The sequence below is a fragment of the Bombyx mori genome, chromosome 3, assembly GCF_030269925.1.
Source record: "Bombyx mori chromosome 3, ASM3026992v2".
NCBI classification, from domain to species: domain Eukaryota; kingdom Metazoa; phylum Arthropoda; class Insecta; order Lepidoptera; family Bombycidae; genus Bombyx; species Bombyx mori.
The window spans coordinates 6,983,986-7,003,724 of NC_085109.1; the positions used below are offsets into that span (position 1 = coordinate 6,983,986).

A 19,739-nucleotide genomic window follows, 5' to 3' on the forward strand; every position below is an offset into this window, starting at 1 on the left:
TACCACGGTCCTGGGTATATCTCGCAAAGCAGTCGTGTATTTCAGCTTCAACTCTAAAAATTGTTTCTGAAAATTGAGACTGAAACTCAATTGATAGTGTCTTTCATGTTCCGTTGTGTTCCTCTACTTTCTCCGCGTATCTTCTACACCGGTGGCATGGTATCTTGCATTGTTGTTTGAAAGTGAAGTACCACTGTATGAACTCAATTGAGACTTCGATTAAGATCGACATTAAGATTTTGACTGGGTAGTGGCATTCAGGATGCGATGTTTGGACTACGGTAAAGAGTTTATTTATATTTCTATTTCAAAATTCATAACAATTGCACATCAACTACTAATGGAGTATTTTTATTGCCCTTGTGGGCTGTAAGTAAGTAGTTACCGTTCGTGGACGTTAGTAATGCCAGGAGCATAGCTAAGTCGCTGCCTATCACAACATTATTACGATATTACCGTATTATCCCTTATTAGTAATGATTTTCAAGCATACCAGTCTTTATTATATCATATTATATTAACGTTCCCGATTGACTTCCACGGTTAAGGTATTCCTTATGTTATTACATTGTGTAATAAAAATCAAACACGCAAAATTATAATTTGCGTAGTTACTGGTGGTAGGACCTTTTGTGAATCCACGTGGGTAGGTACCACAACCCGGCCTATTTCTGCCGTGAAGCAGTAATGCATTTCGGTTTGAAGGGCGGAGTAGCCGTTGTAACTATACTGAGACCTTAGAACTTATATCCCAAGGTGGGTGGCGCATTTTCATTGCTTACTTTTTAATCATATGCGCTCTAAGCTAGTCAGAATATATACCTAGTCATAATAATCTTCATACTTTTTCTAGGACAATTAAAGACAACTATTTCTATTTTAATTCTGTAAAAATGTTATATTTTCACAATTAACATAATAAAAAAAATTGTTTAAAACTAAAAAAAAAAATATTACAAAAACTGACTTTAGGTTTATACTTTTGCACTTCTCTGTACCTTCTCCGTACCAATGTGAGTTATTCCTATTAATCCGTACTCGCGATCTTAAGAGGGTACAAAGGACCAATGTGGTGCTATCCAGTAAGGATAAAAGACATGGCGACATAGTGTTAGAGATAGTGGGCTATTATGCCACCAACCATGTTGGTGCTATCTGTGATCACGTTGTATTTAGTTGCAATAGTAGTTTCAGATCCATTAGATGAATTTCGTCTCATGCATCAAGGTGGTACGTAATTTACCATTTATCTAATTCAAGCAATTTTAACACCACTCTAAATTATTATTTAGGAGAGGTCAGTTACTTAAATTTTTAAGTCAAAAGAGATCGAGCTACAAAACCAGCTCAATGTTTAATTAAACAAATTATGTAATGACCAAACAAAATCTTTCTCTTGTTGTTAAAATCGATGGTTTAATCATTTAGTCTTATGAGCTTTAGTAGTAATCGTGGAATAAGTATGAATGACTGAAAAAAAAAAACTGATCATTAATATTGAATAATTCAAAACATCATATAAATATCTTTCCAGAAATCGCATATGATGAAAATAAATTCTTAATGCAAATAGTTCCATCGGGATTTTCGCCCCATGCCCACGAATCAAAAAAAGTTGACGAAGTCCTGAATACTGTGAGTTAGCATACTATTAATAAAAATGTTAAGACAATTTAGATCAAAAAAATAAGATGCAAATTTTAAACGTTTTCAGAATAATACATATTATAAAAACTTCTACAAATATGTAAAGAACGGGATTACCGCGAAAGGTCGAACTTTTACTGTTTATGACGATGACATGAGGAAAGCTGCCATAGCATTATTCCGTCTTTTTCAACAAGTTGAACAAGACGACTATGAAAAAATTTACGACTGGTCAGTTTTAAACATAAATAACGATATACTGAGGTATGCGGAAAAATTGAACTATTTATACAGCTATAAGTTGAACAGAAATAAAATATCTCTAAATCCATGTTACATTGAAAAACCTAATTATTTCATTAATTCGGAAACTATTATAAAAGCAATGAAACTCCGATTAGTCATGAGCAATCGCAACGTTCTGCCCCCTGAAGCTGCCGAGCATCAGTATTATCAAGATCATGGTTTCATATCAATTAATACAAATTATTCTGGTTGGAATCTGGTCTACAACGGAGATGATCAAGGAATCAATTATTTTCGGGAGGACATTTCACTTAATTGTTATTATATGGGCGTGCATTTGCTACATCCTTTTTGGATGTCTAACGATGAATTGGATCTGTTAAACCTAAGACATGCGGAACATTTCTTTAATACACACCAACAGTTAGTGGCTCGTTATAATCTGGAAAAACAGCATCTACTGCACATGAATCATAGCTATCCTAACGAAACTGAGTATGACCCATCTTTGATATACGACAATGGATTACGGTTTCCAATTAGATATATAAATTATGAACTGGATTGGACAGACGAAAGAGCTGAAGCGGAGGGTGTGTGGATAAACATACGTAAGTGTATTGAAAGAGGATTTATTGTTATGGTAAGTATTTCCTACTAGCTCCTTTTGAAACGTCCTATACTTAATGTAAGGATAATAAATATTTGATCTTTTTATCATCTCTTTTTTAAGGATGGCATCACATTAAATATGAATAATGACGATCACGTGAGCATAATGGCTAAATTAATCAAGTCAAACCTTGATAATGCAAGAATGGCGAAAATCTTAAGAGAAATATTTGGTAATATGCGCAACAGACATCCTATTGACGAGTAATTATCTTTGGCTTATTTAAAATTATTATCGTGATTATGACCGAGATCTTGGAGGACCTGAGTAAAGTGAGATCAATAAGGCTTCTGTCCGAGTGGGCCTTAGTATGAACATGGACAAAACGAAACTTATTTTGAATGTCCATGTAGTGCCCAATTCAGTTATGTTTGAAAGCTTTACGCTCTAAGCAGTAGACAAATGTGTCTAACTTGGACAATTTGTCCAATTTCGAGAAAGAGGTCAATCGTCGAATCCAATTAGGCTGGGTAGCGTTCGGAAAGCTGCGCAAAATCTTCTTTTCCAAAAAACCTGAGACAAAACTCTTCGACCAATGTGTGTTTCAAGTGATTATAACTATATACGGCAATGAAACATGGTCGCGGTCAATGGATATTATCAGAAGTCTCAAAGTCACTCAAAGAAGGTAGCGGGTAGGCCTCCTACGATTTGTGCTGACGACCTGCTAAAAGTGTAAGTGTATAAAAGGATGCAGGACCCGTTTAGTGTTGCGATCCTTTGGAGAGGTCTACGTTCAGCAGTGGATCTCTGTGAGCTGATAAAAAAGCTAGATACTTTTAATTAAAAGCACAATTGTGCGGTATTGGCACGTGAGCAATTCAAAATGTAGAATGACTTAGTTTTGTTCATGGAGCTTAGAAATTTTCTTATAGTACATCGGTGCTGTGAATTTTTTTTATTTTTTATTTCAGATACAACCCCGCACCTTCCGTATTTTATCACCCTGAAACATCACTAAGAGACCCTACCTTTTGGAAGATGATAGAGTATTATTTGAACGTAATGAAGTATTTTCGACATTTCATGGATCCGTTCTTAATGGAAGAGTATACAACAGAAGATTTTAATATTACTGGTGCCAATTTTACTAAAATGGAAACTTTTTTTGAATACTATCGTATACCGCTGAACAAAATTTTGTCTGCTGAAACTGGTTACATATCAAGAAAATGGCCGATGTTCGCAAGACTAAGACGAATAAATCATTCACCTTTAACATTAAATTTTACCGTTGACTCCAAAATTGACAAAAATGTCATAGTACGACTCTTTTTGGGACCCAACTGTAGCTTCAACAACTGTTGGGAACGTTTTGAGGAGTTTTACGAATTGGATATTTTTAACTTCACTCTACATACAGGACTTAACGTAATCAGTTGGAATCCACATAAATCAAAAAAATATTCATATTTTAAAGACGATATTTCACAGCATTACTTCCATAACTACGACTATAAAAAATCTGCACGTAAAGGTACAAAATTCAATTTGTTTAAATTTCCCGGCAACTTGGCAATACCTCGAGGACTTGAATCTGGTCTAAACTTTAAGTTGGCTATTATAATTACCCCTTCAGAAAATTCTTCAGTAATGGATCATGCACCAGAAGTAAATTATTATAAACAAGTCTCTTATGAGTACGATACAAAACCTTTAGGTTTTCCTTTTCATAGAAATTCGGGTTTTCAAAATTCGTTGGCATCTAACTATAGGCTTTTTGATATCAAAATTTACCACAGAAAGAGTGACGTTGATGAATCAGGCTATTTTTCTTCAAATCTGTATTAATATTCTTTTGGTTTTTGAGTTTGTAGTTTTGTTAAAAAAAAAGTATATTTATGTACTTTGATATCAACTAAGCGCTCAAGGATTTTTGTAATATAAGTTAACATAAAAAATGAATGAAATAAAAATACATAATTATAATTTTACCTACTTGATTTTATTTTTTCTAAATCATAACAGTTATACTTAAAGTTTTTACATTTTCTTTGGATATTACGGATGCAAAATTCATCAGTTTATTTAAATTTAATTTTTTGGAACAACATTAGACTGTGTGTCATACGAAGGAATATTGAATTTGTAAGGGAACCGTTCACCCTCGTGGTAAATGAAAATATCCTTGAAATACATGTTAGGAACCTTGAATAATGCATCAACAACGGGGCGATCCAGAGGGAAGCCAAGAGGCTTATTGTCAAGAACAAAAGATTCGAAAGGAGCCAAGTCCTTGCCTTTGTTGTCGAATGGATAGACGAAAACAAAGAGCTGGAATGGGAATCCACCTTCAGTACCTCTAGGCAGCATGAGTCTTTTAGGCATGTAACAGAACTCTTCCGACATATCAAAAGGTACTTTTCCTTCGTCGAGCATCTTCATAATTTCAGTCATTGGCACGGAGTCTTCTTTAAATATGACAAATTCATTCGAATTGCGGATAATCTTGTTCTGACCAGCGGTGAGTTTAGTTGTGAACCAGTCCAACTCGAAGAATTTCATCCAGTTGTCCTCTAATGTGAGAGGTATTCCGTTGTCATCGTATTTGGGAGCCAGGAAGATTTTGACAACAGCGTCACTGGCGACATTAGAATCAACCTCAATGTTAACGTTGAAGGGGCTGTGGTTCAATCGTGGCTGGCGCACCTTAACGTCATGGACGTGGTTGTTCTTAATCTCCTCTTTACTAAAGTACACGCTGTTGCTGGCGTCGAATTCAAAGTTCTCGAAGAATGTTGTCAATTTATCGACTTTAACATCAGTTATCTTGACACCATCAAAGTAAAGTTTGTCTTGAGTGTAAGGCTTCAAGTATTGCTTGAACTCAACGATGTATTCCACAATTCTGTTGTAGAGCTGATAGAAAGCAGGATCACGAAGAGAAGTCTGGTAAAAGTCCATTGCACTAGGCATGAAAGTGTACCTGAAAAAGTAGCATGAAGAAACTATTACTATTAATTCTTTTGCAAACGTACAAAGACAAATCCGGATTACGGTTGACTTGGATATAAGTAGAAAAGAGTTGTCGTCATTGCTTATTAAAAATTAAGTTTTGAAAATATTTTTTAAACGTACTTGTCGAATGGCATAGGCGCAGCACCTAGCACACGGCGCGCAAATACTTCGTAAGAACGTTGGTAATCTTTTGTGACTTCTTCTCCATACAGATCTGCATTATCTTGCCAGTAGTTGCCGACGAAGTTAATGGCTTTCGGGTCGTGGAAATCAATTTTTTGTCCGAACTATAAATGAAAAAATCTATTAAATCATACATTTTAGAAATAAATCAATAAGATTACACACTTAATGTTCGAACTTACGGCTTCAAAGTGGTCCTTTTGGAGGAACTGAACGAATGTCTTCTCATAAGTGTCAAGGAATCTTACTCTTTCATAGTTTTCTTCGGTGTGCAAGTTGTAGTAGTCAGGTCTTTGTGCGAAGGGTGTAAACTTAGTTAGCATCAATGGATAGTATCCAGTCTTTATCGGAGAGTACCATGAGAATTCGGGAATCTTACCAAGTCCATTGGTAAGACGCTCAAAGTAGTAACGAGCCAATAATTGCTGGTAGAAGTAGAAGTAAACCTCTCCACGACGCTCTTTAAGGGCTCCGTATTTTTCTGATGTCCACCAGAACGGTAAATGAGAGTGGAAGTAGTAGTAGTAAGCGTTCATGCCAATATCCTCAGTGAAGTATGTCAGCCTTTGTTCTTCATTATTGTATAAAACGGCGTTAGAATAATTGGCTTTGTAAACGAAGTAGTCGTTTTCCTTGTGAATGCCATACTTAGCTGCGGCTTCAGGATTAATGAGGCCATCTTGCATCTTTGTTACGTAAATTTTTTGCAGCACTTCCATATTCATAAACATTTTAGGGTATACTTCATACGGAGCAGGAACAACGAAACCGTGGCAATCAGAGCGCTGGATAACAGCGATGTAGAAGGCATACAAGAATTGACCTTGATTGAGATGCACACGCGCAAAACAGGCAGTCTTGTAGAACGTTTCAAAGTCCTTAGCGTAATAGAATAAATGGAATAGAGCAATAGCTTCATCCCTCATCTTGTCATAAAAAACGGAGAACTCTAAATTCTTAGGCATAAAACCAGTCCTGTACATCTTCAGAAATTCTTCAACAGCTTTCTTGTTCTGTTAAATATGAAACATGGTTTTCAATAAAGAAAGAAAGAAAGAAACAAATTCACGTTAAATTTAAATTGATATTAATTATTAGTACTTACAGTGTAGTTGTCCATATTCATTTCGATATCATAGTCTTTGCCAATTTTATAATATTCATCATCAGTGTTTAGTTGGCTCACATCTTGGAAGAAGGACAGAATTTTCTTTTGCTTTTCAACAAATACGGCATCCACTGAATAAAAAAAATATATGTAAATATTTTATAAAGCAGTATTTACGAATAAGCGATATCACTTAGATGTCATTATTATCTGGAAAGTATTGAATAACTTCAATTCTGAGATACATATTGGCATCAAAGCACATTAGGAACTACCAGCGCCGATATGTTACCACTAATCGGTCGTTCATAGCTTACTATATTTACTTTTATTACATAATTTGGTTGTTTGTAAAAAAAAAACCTGCTTTTCTTTATTACTTAGTCAAAACGGTATAAACCTACAATGGTTGATTTTGTATTTTGATGATTTTTTTATTTTATTTTTATTGCTTAGGTGGCTGAACGAGTCCACCTGGTGTTAAGCGGTTACTAGACCCCATAGACATTTACAACGTATATGCACCACCCACCTTGAGATATAAATTCTAAGGTCTCAAGTACCTACCCTTGCGGAATCACAAGAGGTCCTACCACTAGTAATTGCGCAAATTATAATTTTTGCGGCTTTGATTTTTATTACACGACTAGCGACCCGACCTCGCTTCGCTTCGGAAACATTAAAACACACATGAAACAAAACAAAAAAAGAATTTAAAAAAAGTAGCCTATGTTCATCAGGGACAATGTTGGCTTCTAATGGAAAAATAATTTTTCAAATCGGTCCAGTAGTTTCGGAGCCTATTCGAAACAAACAAACAAACAAATCTTTCCTCTTTATAATATTAGTATAGATGTTATTCCTTTACCGTGGAAGTCAATCATGAACATTTGTTGAGTACGTATTCCATTAGAAAAATTGGTACCCGCTTGGGATTCGAGCACCGGTGCATCGCTCAACACGAATGCACCGGACGTCTTATCCTTTAGGCCACGACGAGTTTAGATGATGAATGATGAATCCATTTGCAAATAGTTTTGTGTTGAAACGGTGACGTATTTAAATTGTAAATTTTACATATATTGAACATGTTCATCGTGCAACATATGCAATACTGGCGGTAATGTACCTATACGTTACAGCGGTAATAATATACCAACATACAAATGATGGTATAGCAACAGTGCAACCTAGTCGGCGCGTTGCGGGGTAAGTGCGGTTTTGTTCTTTTTAGTTTAGATACCAGGCCTCACAAAATCGGCCTTGCTATGAGGCAGGAGATGAGGCCGAGCTATCAAATTCCAAATTGGATCACGCATCGTGCATCCTTTTCTAAATCACGCCTCAGAAAGAGATGTGAGCCTATAGCAAAGGTAAAACAATTTATAACAACAATGATTCAATAAACGGCTGTATGCATAGTTAAAGATATAACGTTCGTATAAGCTTTACGTAATAAGGACTATAATGAAAACGTACATTTTGAATTGAGTACCCTCTCTTTTTTTATTTGGAGTGGGCTAACATAAAAAAGAACCTATAGAACCAAAACCACACGGCTCTACGATAGCACAGGTTTATATTTTTTTTAAAGAATAAATCGTATTTATTGTATTACTATTATACTACACAAAAATGAGGCCTTATTAAAAAAGTTTCGACTCTAGTTAAAGTTTATTAAAAACAAAATACGCTTTTATAGAAAATCCAACTAAAAAATCAAATTTTAATAAATTTATTTTTTATTTTTAGTTGGATTTTCTATAAAGGCGTATTTGGTAATTTTTTAAACTTTTTTTTGTTTTTCATTTTTTAGTTGAATTTCAACTTTTTCAATATTTTTTTTAATATTGAATTGTCGTCGGTCCTTAATGAGTATGCCAAATTTCGAGTTAATCTGACGTTTTGAAGGGGATCAAAATCATGTTCAAAGATTCCGTTACAAACATACATATGTCTGAAGCTAATAAAAGCGTATTAATATAGAGCACTACGATTTAACGCTTACCATTTTTTGTCTTTATGGTGCTCGGCTTTGGTACTGCACTGCTGAGCGCGACGGCTACAAGCCCAGCCAGAATTAAGACAGACTTCATGGTTTCCAGCCTAGAAGCAAACTGTGCTTCTGCAATCCGTTTTCGAATATTTATACCCACACTTTATCTTCTCCCGAAACGCATTCATTAGCAACAAGTGTTATGCTTTCTTTATCAACGTAATCTGCTGACCTTTTCAACCAGTCTCATAATTTGAATTACTGAATATAAATTTCAACGATGATGATAAAGAAATTGATATAACGTTTTTTTCTTGTTATTATTATATAATCAAAAAAAAGGAATGGAAAATTATGAAATATTTGTAAAACTGTAAACGAAAACATGATGAAAGCAATTTTTTTATGATTGAAAGTTTGCTGGTGTCCCGGAGGCCTTTCCAGGCTTACTAGGACAGGTGGGCTAGCGGAGGCTCAGCCAGGAGTATAATGAAAACAATTGAGTAACGTTAGTAAACGTTATTCACGTGATTAAGTAAAATCTATACTAATATTATAAAGAGGAAAGATTTGTTTGTTTGTTTGTTTCGAATAGGCTTCGAAACTACTGGACCGATTTGAAAAATTCTTTTTCCATTAGAAGCCGACATTGTCCCTGATGAACATAGGCTACTTTTTTAATTTTTTTTTTTTTTTTTTGGTTTCATGTGTGTTTTAATGTTTCCGAAGCGAAGCGAGAGCGGGTAGCTAGTTTAAAGAATAAAGAGAGACAAAAGAAGCTACTATAGCAACAAGCTTTTCTAATATGATAGACAAAACGTAGCTTTTACAGCGATCGAAACTCTAAGCAGTGTCGTTGATTACTTGCAATTTTTCAAAAGACTGTTAGAAGACGAAATAATGATTTTTTATTGCGTACTGTTATATATTTTTAATGTACATAAAAATTCAATGTAAGGTGCACGACGTAATGCAGCTTAGTTAGGTTGCCAATAGATCACGCAGTTCAATTCTAACCGCGCTCCCGGTGACACTTGCCCCAATTAATTTCAATTGTTAATTTCAAATGTTTTAATTATTAAAATTAAATAAAGTTCTTTTTTTAAAAAGCTTTTCTAATAAATCCTCGTAACAAAATTGGTGGCAGCGGTGGGATATTTCGGTATCCTCGGTTCGTCGCCGTTATTTTATTCAATTTCGGCAGTGTCAATCAATATCCACCAGCGCGTTGAACTCACCTCTGTATCCTGTAAGTAACTCTGTATTCTCTGTGTCTCGTGAAAGAAGAAAACTCTGCGTCCTGTGAAAGAAGAAAACCCTGTATCCTCTGTGTCTTGTGAAAGAAGAAACTCTGTATCCTCTTATCCTGTTAAAGAAGAAGCCTTTGTATCCTGTGAAAGAAGAAACTCTGTGTCCTATGAAAGAAGAAAACTCTGTGTCCCGTTAAAGAAGAAACCTCTGCATCGTGTGAAAGAAAGAACTCTGTATCCGCTGTGTCCTGTAAAAGAAGAAAACTCTGTGTCCCGTGGAAGAAGACAAGCCCTGGATCTCGTGGAAGAAGATAACACCGTGCCCTCCAGAATCCGGACGTGCACAACTCTATATCCTGAAAATTACATCATGAAAATATTTCTCGTCGGACTGTGAGTCAAAAGATTCATAACGTTACTCAATTTTCTCTTATTATTCAATTGTTTTAAATTATTCTTTATACTTAATATTTAGCGATCAGTACTCGTAATTATATTTATCTATATATTAATACGTGAAGCAAAAACTTTGTGTCCCTTTTTACGAAAATTGCGCGGACGGAGGAGTATGAAATTTTCCACACTTAAAGAGAATGTAGAGAAGAAGTGCACAATGGTAATATTTATTTAAAATAATGCATAAATGATACATTAAAATAATAAAGAAAACATTACACACACTACATACCATGTATTTGACGCACACACGCATGCATACTATTTATTGTCAAACTTTTGTTCTTGGCGTCTGTTGTCAAATTGAGAATAGATTAAATATTGTTTGTCTTTGTTAATATTTTTTATAGTGTAGTTTTGGCGAAATTTATGATTATAGAAGTATAAAATACAATCATAATAGTGTACAAACTTACAATTCCAATTAATTATAGTCGAATTTCGACTGCTGCGGGGTCACTAGTTAACAATTAATGTTCGTGAACGACACATAAAAATAAAAGCGTCACTTGTAAATTATATCCAGACGAGCTTATCAGTACAGTAATACGAAACCTTAGTCGCTCAACTCGTGACCGTCTATTGCACCGTATCGAATCCAAGTTTAATTTTTGCATTATATTTTTGTTCGTTTAGAAAATTTTCTCTATTTTGTTGTATTTTAAATAGATAAAATGTCTGTAAAAGGTGAAAAATAAGCCGAACGTGTTCATATTAGTGCACTATTTAAATTCATAAAGCCTTTTTAATGGCTCTAGAGATAAATTAAATTCATTTTTGTCTATATGTAAAAGTGCTATTGATCTAGCTACAGAATCTCAAGAACCTATTCTACTCAAATACATATTATCTCAACTCGAAGGTAAGGCTGAAACAGCTTGTTCTATAAAAGAATTCGAAGACTGGAACCAATTAAGTGAATTTTTAAAGACTCAATTTGGAGAAACAAAGCATTATGCGCATTTACTTTCAGATCTTACTTTTTACTGGTGGTAGGACCTGTTGTGAGTCCGGGCGGGTAGATACCACCGCCCTGCCTATTTCTGCCGTGAAGCAGTAGTGCGTTTCGGTTTGAAGGGTGGGGCAGCCGTTGTAACTATACTGAGACCTTACAACTTATATCTCAAGATGGGTGGCGCATTTACGTTGTAGATGTCTATGGGCTCCAGTAACCACTGAACATCAGGTGGGCTGTGAGCTCGTCCACCCATCTAAGCAATAAAAAAAAAAAAAATTTCTTCAGCAATTACCTAAGGAATTAGTTGCTCAATTTGCCCTTCGTTTAGAAACTTGCTTATCTAAGCTATTAACTGAAGTTACATTAACGAATAAAAAGAAAACTGAATGAACAGGTCGTCTCGCGGCCATGGAAGATTTAGCTCTTCATACTTAAATCCTCGTAACAGTACGCAGAGGGACGCGCTCGCGACCCATCTGATGTTATGTGGTTACTGGATCACCGAGACGTCACAACGTGAATACCATCACCTATCGCCTTCACCTTTTTTTTTTTTTTTTCCACAGGAGAAAATCGCCGGATCCCCACCCGCGCGGCAGGTGGGATATGTGGGAGTTGAACCCACTAAAAACTCCTGCCGCTCACAACCGGCGCCCTACCTCGGACCGGGCCGGAGCCCAGTCGGGGCTATTGAAACGGCGGGACAGGGTTGACGCAGAGCACATTACATCCATCCCACCGTCCCACGGACGCCGGACCGGTGGCCGCCAGCGACACGACCACCGGTTCCCTCGTTCAGCGGGCCGAGAGCCCGCTTTGATGGCGCCGCGTTACACCTTCCCCCAGAGCGGTCGGGGGAACGCGGTCTACCATCACCCGGCTTCCTATTGCGGGTGAGCGTGCCAAGCACGCCACCCCACGTCTGGGCCTCTCCCCGCACAAACCGGGTGGGACCCCTAGCTCTTAGGGGGCCAGGTCACGTATACGACCCCGGTCCCGACCCCCTGCTCGGCGGCGGCGGGTTTCTGCGTAGTGAGGAGAGCTTTCTCTCACTCGTCCCGCCGCCTCCTTCTGCGAGATGGTGCACTCGCAGAAGTCGAGCATAGCCTTCCATGACTCATCGCTGCCAAGCATCGACGCCACGACGCCAGGCAGCGACAAGTCAGGTCCTATCTTTGCGACCAGGACACGGCGCTGCACCTCCCAAGCGGGGCAGACAGCGAGCGTATGCTCCGCCGTGTCCAGGTCGTGTCTACAATGGTGACACCTCGTCGTCGGCTCAGCCCCTATCCGGCGCAGGTACTTCTCGAAGCATCCGTGCCCGGTCAGCACCTGCACCAGACGAAAGGTGAGACGTCCTTCGCCACGATTCACCCAGTCATCAAAGAATCGCCTTCACCTAATAAATGTTCACGATTGACGATGAAGGAATAACATCGTGTAATAAAAATCTAACCCGCAAAATTATAATTTGCGTAATTACCGGTGGTAGGACCTCTTGTGAGTCCGCACGCGTAGGAGCGCCACCCCGCCTATTTCTGCCGTGAAGCAGTAATGCGTTTCGGTTTGAAGGGTGGGGCAGCCGTTGTAACTATACAGAGACCTTAGAACTTATATCTCAAGGTGGGTGGCGCACTTACATTGTAGGTGTCTATGGGCTCCAGTAACCATTTAACACCAGGTGGGCTGTGAGCTCGTCCACCCATCTAAGCAATAAAATAAGTTATTCTTAAAAATACATTTTTAATTCTACCATACTGATGAATTCTATCTATTTTTATCTCTATTCTAGTTTTTTATTTTTGTGATGGGCGGACGAGCTTACTGCTCACCTAGTGTTAAGTGGTTACTGGAGCTAATAGACTTTTTTTTTACGCATTCCCTGGTAACCTAAGGGGCTATTGGAAGTGGAAGTATAATGCTGTTGGAAGTGACTGTGTGGCCCGTAATATGATCCTTCCTATCCTAGACCAAATCCTTCCCATTATTTGTCATATCCTGAATGAATCATTATCTAGCGGCATCTTTCCAAAGGCTTGGAAAGAAGCACAGATTACACCACTGCCAAAAAAGCCGAATCCTACATCCTTTTCAGAATACCGTCCAATTTCCATTCTACCGTTTCTTTCAAAGGTTTTAAAACGCCTGATTCACAACCAGCTCAGTGAGTTTCTTACGAGAAACGAGCTTTTAAACCCTTATCAGTCCGGCTTTCGTCCTGGCCATAGCACGGTCACAGCCCTGGTGCATATTACGGATGCCATCAGATTTGGCATGGAGAGTGGGAAACTGACGGTGTTGGCATTGCTGGATTTCAGTAATGCTTTTGGCACCGTCGATTTCGACATACTTCTAGCCATCCTTAGCTCCATTAACATATCTCCAACCGTGGTTGATTGGTTTCGCAGTTACCTGTCTGGTCGCCGACAGCGTATTCACTGTGAGAATGCTTATTCTTCATGGTGTGAAACGCACGTAGGTGTACCGCAGGGTGGCGTTTTATCTCCTTTACTCTTTTCAATTTTTATAAATTCTATTTCTTTACAACTTACTTCTTCCTACCACCTGTACGCAGATGATCTACAGATATATACGCAATCTTCTTTACCAGAGCTGACCAACGCGATAAAGATCCTGAACAATGACTTATCGATATTGTCCCGTTGGAGTAAGTCTCATGGATTGAGGGTGAACCCGTCAAAGACACAGGTCATTGTTGTCGGTAGCTCAAGAATGTGTTCGAAAGTTACATGGTCGCAGCTTCCGGCTATTTTATTTGACGGCGCACAAATTCCTATCAGCGATACTGTGAAAAATTTAGGTATCTTAATTGATAAAAACCTTTCATGGAACGCACAAATAAAAGAGGTTAGCCGGAAGGTGTTTGCATCAGCTGGATCGTTGAGACGGTTACGAAATTTTCTTCCAACTGCCACTAAAACTGCGCTTGCACAGTCTTTACTTCTTCCAATTCTTGACTACGCTGATTCCAGCTATCCGGATCTAACCGAAACACAACTTGATAAACTTGAGCGGCTACAAAATTTCTGCATAAGATTCATATTTGGGTTACGGAAATATGATCATATATCTGAATTTCGCACTAAGCTCAAGTGGTTACCAATTCGCCTTCGCCGCAATACTCATGTCCTTTCATTACTATACTGTACTCTCTTTAACCCCCATACCCCTACATATCTCAAAGAACGTTTCGAGTTCCTAGGTGATACGCATAATTTTTCTCTGAGATCATCAGATAACCTGAGACTGAAAATGCCGGTGCATTCATCATCATTCTTTGACAATTCATTCACCGTCCAGGCGGTTCGATTGTGGAATGCTCTGCCGGATGCAGTGAGAAGTGCTCCAACTTTAAACTGTTTTAAAAGAATGGTGAAGGAACACTACTTATCTGCTTAGTGCTGTTTGTTGCATCATTATCATTTATAATTTCCATACTGTTGATTTATTATGTGTGTGTAAGTATATTAGTATGTATTGTATGTAAGTATGTATATTAGTATATATTATATTATGTAAACGGTATATATCTGTTTATTATATGTATATATTTTCCATAATAATGTATATGGTACACCGCAACATACCTGCTATATTTTTTATATTTTACAAAATTTCTGTAAATTAAACGGTTGTCTGGAAGAGATCGCTTTTAGCGATAAGACCGCCTATTGTACATATGTGCTTTTTGACTGTTTGTTTTTTTTTAAATGTAAATTGTGTTGGTGTGCAATAAAGTGTATTCTCTCTCTCTCTCTCTCTCTATTGCAGCTCAGCTCAGACGGAATAGGCAGAGTAAATACCAGGACTCACTTTGAGACCTGAGTCGTAATTCTCAGTTTTATAGTAGAACGGCTACGTCATTGTTCAAACCAAAACGCTTTATTGTTTCACTGCAGAAACAGGTCGGGATAGTGGTACTTTCCCGTGCGGTCTCACAAGATGCCCGAGACGATCTCGAAGATCGAACTTCTTGAGCTCTTGGCTCAAAACTACAATAACAATGTTGAGACTAAATGATACAAAGCTTTATAAAAAAATACTTTAATAAAACCAAAATCGTTTTTGAAGTTGACGTGGCCTAAAGGAGTGTGGCCACGCGCGGTGTTTTGGTATAGAGTGATGCAACTGTGCTGGTGTTCGAATCCTGCAGACAAGTACCAATTTTTCTTAAGAGATACGTACTTAACAAATGTTCTCGATTATCTTCCACGGTGAAGGAATAACATTATAAAAATCAAAAAACCCGCAAAATTATAATTTTCATAATTACTGGTGTTCCTGTGAGTCCACACGGGTAGGTACGGCCACCCTTTCTATTTCTGCCGTGAAGCAGTAATGCGTTTCGGTTTGAAGGGTGGGGCAGTCCTTGTACTGTGAAACTAAGATCTTAGAACTCATATTTCAAGGTAAATAGCAGTATTTACGTTGTAGATGTCTATGGGCTCTGATAACTACTTAATACCAGGCGGGCCGTGAGCACGTTCCCCCATCTAAACAATAAAAAAACTCATCACAGTGTCTCAATTTACCTATAGAAATAATAATTATTTATTATGAAAATTAAAGATCACGCTATCGCCAGACACAAAGATAACTTGATGATCACATAACAACAAAATAAATTATTTGTTTTGACCCCTCTTGAGACTGTTAAATAATAACACTGATAATTCGAGATAAACCCAATACTTTTTAATTGTATTATGCAATCTTATTTTCTTTTAAAAAAATAAAAATATTTAAAATGCGACTATTTGAATCTTTTATTTTTTGTTTAATTTGACCTTTTTTGTCAATCTAATTTACTTTAATGATGGTTTGGCAGAAGAAAGCTCACGAGAGAATTGAGCTTCCCGAACATTTTTATAGCATATCTTTGTTTCAATATAAATATGTTGAAGTATTTTTAACAGATCTGTATGGGCATACGAGGTCACAGTTTACCTAAAGTTAAGACAGCATTCATGTCATCTTGCTTGACTCACCAATTACCAATGAAACTACACATTAAATCGTCCACAAAGTTCACATACAATAATACAAATAATCTTTATTTGCATTTTAAGTAATTACAATTCTTTGGCAACTATTGTTCGGACTGAAATTAGATTGTCGAGTTTGAAGACATGAAGTTATCATATATTGCTATAAACCTTACGAGTCGATTTTTATGGGGAAGGATCAGGAGAGGGATCATCATTTAAGAGAGAGGAATCATCATGCATATGTATCATATAAAACGTAAGCTCGCCGGATCTTTTCAGACCCACCTACCAGCTAATGTGTAACCGAAATAGCCCCTTAGGCTACTAGTGAATAGGTAGGAAAAAAAACATTGGAACGCGTATTTTCTTTTCTGGAAGTTTTTTTTTTATTGCTTAGATAGGTGCACGAACTCACAGCCCACCTGGTCTTAAGTGGTTACTGGAGCCCATAGACATCTAGAACGTAAATGCGCCAACCACCTTGAGATATGAGGTCTAAGGTCTCAGTATGATTACAACGGCTGCCCCACCCTTTAAAGCGAAACGCATTACTGCTTCACGGCAGAAATAGGCAGGGAGATGGTACTTACCCATGCGGACTCACAGAGGTCCTACCACCAGTAATTACGCAAATTATAATTTTGCGGGTTTCATTATTGTTACACGATGTTATTCCTTCACCGTGGAAGTCAATCGTGAACATTTGTTAAGTACGTATTTCATTAGAAAAATTTGTACCCGCCTGCGGGATTCGAACACCATTGCGTCGCTAGATACGAATGCACCGGACGTCTTAACCCTTTATAGAGCAAGAGCCCGCGACAGCCAGACCTTCGTTATTTTATAAAAGCTGAAAGTTTCTCTGTGTATGTCTCCAACACAGGTAAGAACGACCCGCGATTATAGAGTTCCGATTGTGGTTACTTGGGCAGGTAACAGGCAGTAAAGGTATATAAAATAGTACCTTAAATTCGTTAAAGTATAAAGGTTGTTTTTTTAATATTTAGTCCAGAATATCTTTAGAAATCATGATATCCGTTGCCGGACACTTTTTCCAGTTGTTACCCCCTGCCAGACACCCTTAAACTTTAATAAATTTTAATTATACTTTCGTTATACTATAAAAGCTAAATTTTATATATGTTACTTAGGGACTTATAAAAATATGTTACCCCAAGAGCCGGACAGTTTTAATGGTTCTTACATCTTGCCAGACACATTGAGAGCCCGCTGTAGGTGCGAGCGCGAGGTAGCAACTGTTCAAGCGGGTGTGAGTGAGATAGAGAGCTTAGTCTATTGTGATCTTTTAAGATATCCAATAAAAAAATTATTTTATTACGTTCATAGCAATATTATAGAAAATAAAAAAGGTTATTTTAATATTATAAAGTACAAACAAAATATTACATGTCAAAGAAAAATATTTAATCGTTCTTATAATTTTCCTCATTGTTGTCGATATTGAACTATCGAGTCGGCCTGAGGGGCCACGAGGGGGGGCATAGCTACTACCGTATCCGATTTGATAGTACGAGCTAAGCGGTAGTAAGACCTTTGAGAGGGCGCGAGTCCTTCTAAGAAATCAGACCATCTGGCATCTCGGACTTCGGCGATGCGAGACTTTACGTCGCGTTGTAGGGCACGCATTCGAGTACGATTTTCCACTGTAGGATACCTATCGTAGGCACGGATCGAAGCGTTCTTAGCTCTAAGGAGTTCCCTAATATCGTCGGGCAATTTGAAGCGGTGAAGGAAGTCCTCCGCCACAACTTGCTTCGATGACCTATCTAATGTCGAGGTGATGTGTGACGTTACGATGTCTATGGCTTCAGCGGTATCCTGAGGAGACGGGGTAGAGTCCGGGATAAACGGGAGCGATGGTGGATCAGATTCAGCCAGGCTAATGCCCAGCGTGTGCCAATCCACCACAGTCCTCGTGACGGGAACGGAATCGGGAGCGCGACCGAGCTTCATAATGACGGTGCGGTGGTCTGAATCTAACTCTAAAACTACTTCGATCGAGTGTAAGCGCAGAGTTACGTTTTTTAATAACGCTATGTCGAGTATATCCGGGCGATGCGCGATATTTAGCGGGTAGTGAGTCGGGGTTAGCGGAGCGATGATATCGAAGGCGAGAACATCGACTAACGCGTCGAGCCGCCTGCCATTAGGGGTTGTGGTGTGTGAGTTCCACCTGATGTGTTTACAATTTAGGTCGCCCGCCAGAATGACAGAACTTCCCATGCCGAGTGGCGCCTCGATATCACTGCTTAGAACGGATAAATCCTATAAACGACAGCTGATGTGCAGTAAAAGATCACAATAGACTAAGCACTCTATCTCGCTCACACCCGCTTGAACAGTTGCTACCTCGCGCTCGCACCTACAGCGGGCTCTCAATGTGTCTGGCAAGATGTAAGAACCATTAAAACTGTCCGGCTCTTGGGGTAACATATTTTTATAAGTCCCTAAGTAACATATATAAAATTTGGCTTTTATAGTATAACGAAATTATAATTAAAATTTATTAAAGTTTAAGGGTGTCTGGCAGGGGGTAACAACTGAAAAAAGTGTCCGGCAACGGATATCATGATTTCTAAAGATATTCTGGAGTAAATATTAAAAAAACAACCTTTATACTTTAACGAATTTAAGGTACTATTTTATATACCTTTACTGCCTGTTACCTGCCCAAGTAACCACAATCGGAACTCTATAATCGCGGGTCGTTCTTACCTGTGTTGGAGACATACACAGAGAAACTTTCAGCTTTTATAAAATAACGAAGGTCTGGCTGTCGCGGGCTCTTGGGATATTAGGACTCGACGACTTCTTGCAACAGTTAACTCCTACCTAGGAGTGGGTAATATCGGTTTTGCCGCGTATCGAATCGTATCTATATATCGAGGATCAATATCGGATATTGAATCTATATATTTTCTGAATCTATATATTGATGGATGCTAGTAGATTTTCTCGATTCATGATATTTGAGATTTGAAACGATACGCTGATATAATATCGTAGTAGATATAGATTTAAGTCAACGTTATACGGTTGGTTTTCTGATATCAATTTATAATATGATCTTAAAGTAATAAAAAGAACATGAAAATAAAAATATCAAAAAAACTTTCCTTCATGCTTTTACCCGGCTTAGAACTGGCTACATTATTTTCAGTTTTTAGTATTTTGTGTCTTAATTTAAAATTACAAAATATACCAACAGAGTGTAGATTTCAAAAGTTAAATACA

At 37.8% G+C, this 19,739-nt stretch overlaps 3 protein-coding genes across 6 annotated transcripts in view; 2 read left to right on the plus strand and 1 right to left on the minus strand.

Annotated features, from left to right (window-relative positions):
• Positions 1 to 1,037: 1,037 nt before the first annotated feature.
• Positions 1,038 to 4,500, plus strand: LOC101742121 (hexamerin-1.1). Of its 2 annotated transcripts, XM_004931748.5 has the most exons (5): positions 1,038 to 1,230; positions 1,535 to 1,635; positions 1,715 to 2,536; positions 2,627 to 2,769; positions 3,481 to 4,500. In XM_004931748.5, exons 1-5 carry the CDS (start codon positions 1,131 to 1,133, stop codon positions 4,355 to 4,357), a joined length of 2,043 nt encoding a protein of 680 aa, XP_004931805.3. In that variant the 5' UTR covers positions 1,038 to 1,130; the 3' UTR covers positions 4,358 to 4,500. The 2 variants fall into 2 exon arrangements, with proteins under 2 accessions (XP_004931805.3, XP_062531566.1); XM_062675582.1 differs by having other exon boundaries at positions 1,063 to 1,230; positions 2,627 to 4,500.
• Sp2 (sex-specific storage-protein 2) lies at positions 4,492 to 8,920 on the minus strand (the record flags this gene model as incomplete). The annotated part of the gene is given in 5 exon segments (NM_001044125.1): positions 4,492 to 5,492; positions 5,645 to 5,811; positions 5,890 to 6,720; positions 6,813 to 6,946; positions 8,824 to 8,920. Coding segments are annotated over 5 exon segments (2,112 nt in total). The 3' UTR covers positions 4,492 to 4,600.
• Positions 8,921 to 10,197: 1,277 nt separating this feature from the next.
• The window catches only part of LOC101741552 (protein gooseberry-neuro), a 169,847-nt gene continuing 160,305 nt past the window's right edge, over positions 10,198 to 19,739 (plus strand). Inside the window, exons 1-2 of one of the 3 annotated variants that reach the window (XM_062675640.1) lie at positions 10,198 to 10,454; positions 12,042 to 17,746. In XM_062675640.1, coding sequence (XP_062531624.1) covers positions 13,426 to 14,895 — 1,470 coding nt within the window. In that variant the 5' untranslated portion in view covers positions 10,198 to 10,454; positions 12,042 to 13,425 and the 3' untranslated portion in view covers positions 14,896 to 17,746. Of the gene's footprint in view, positions 11,380 to 12,041; positions 17,747 to 19,739 lie in introns of those variants that run through there. The other 2 variants (XM_062675647.1, XM_062675656.1) reach the window with 2 other exon arrangements.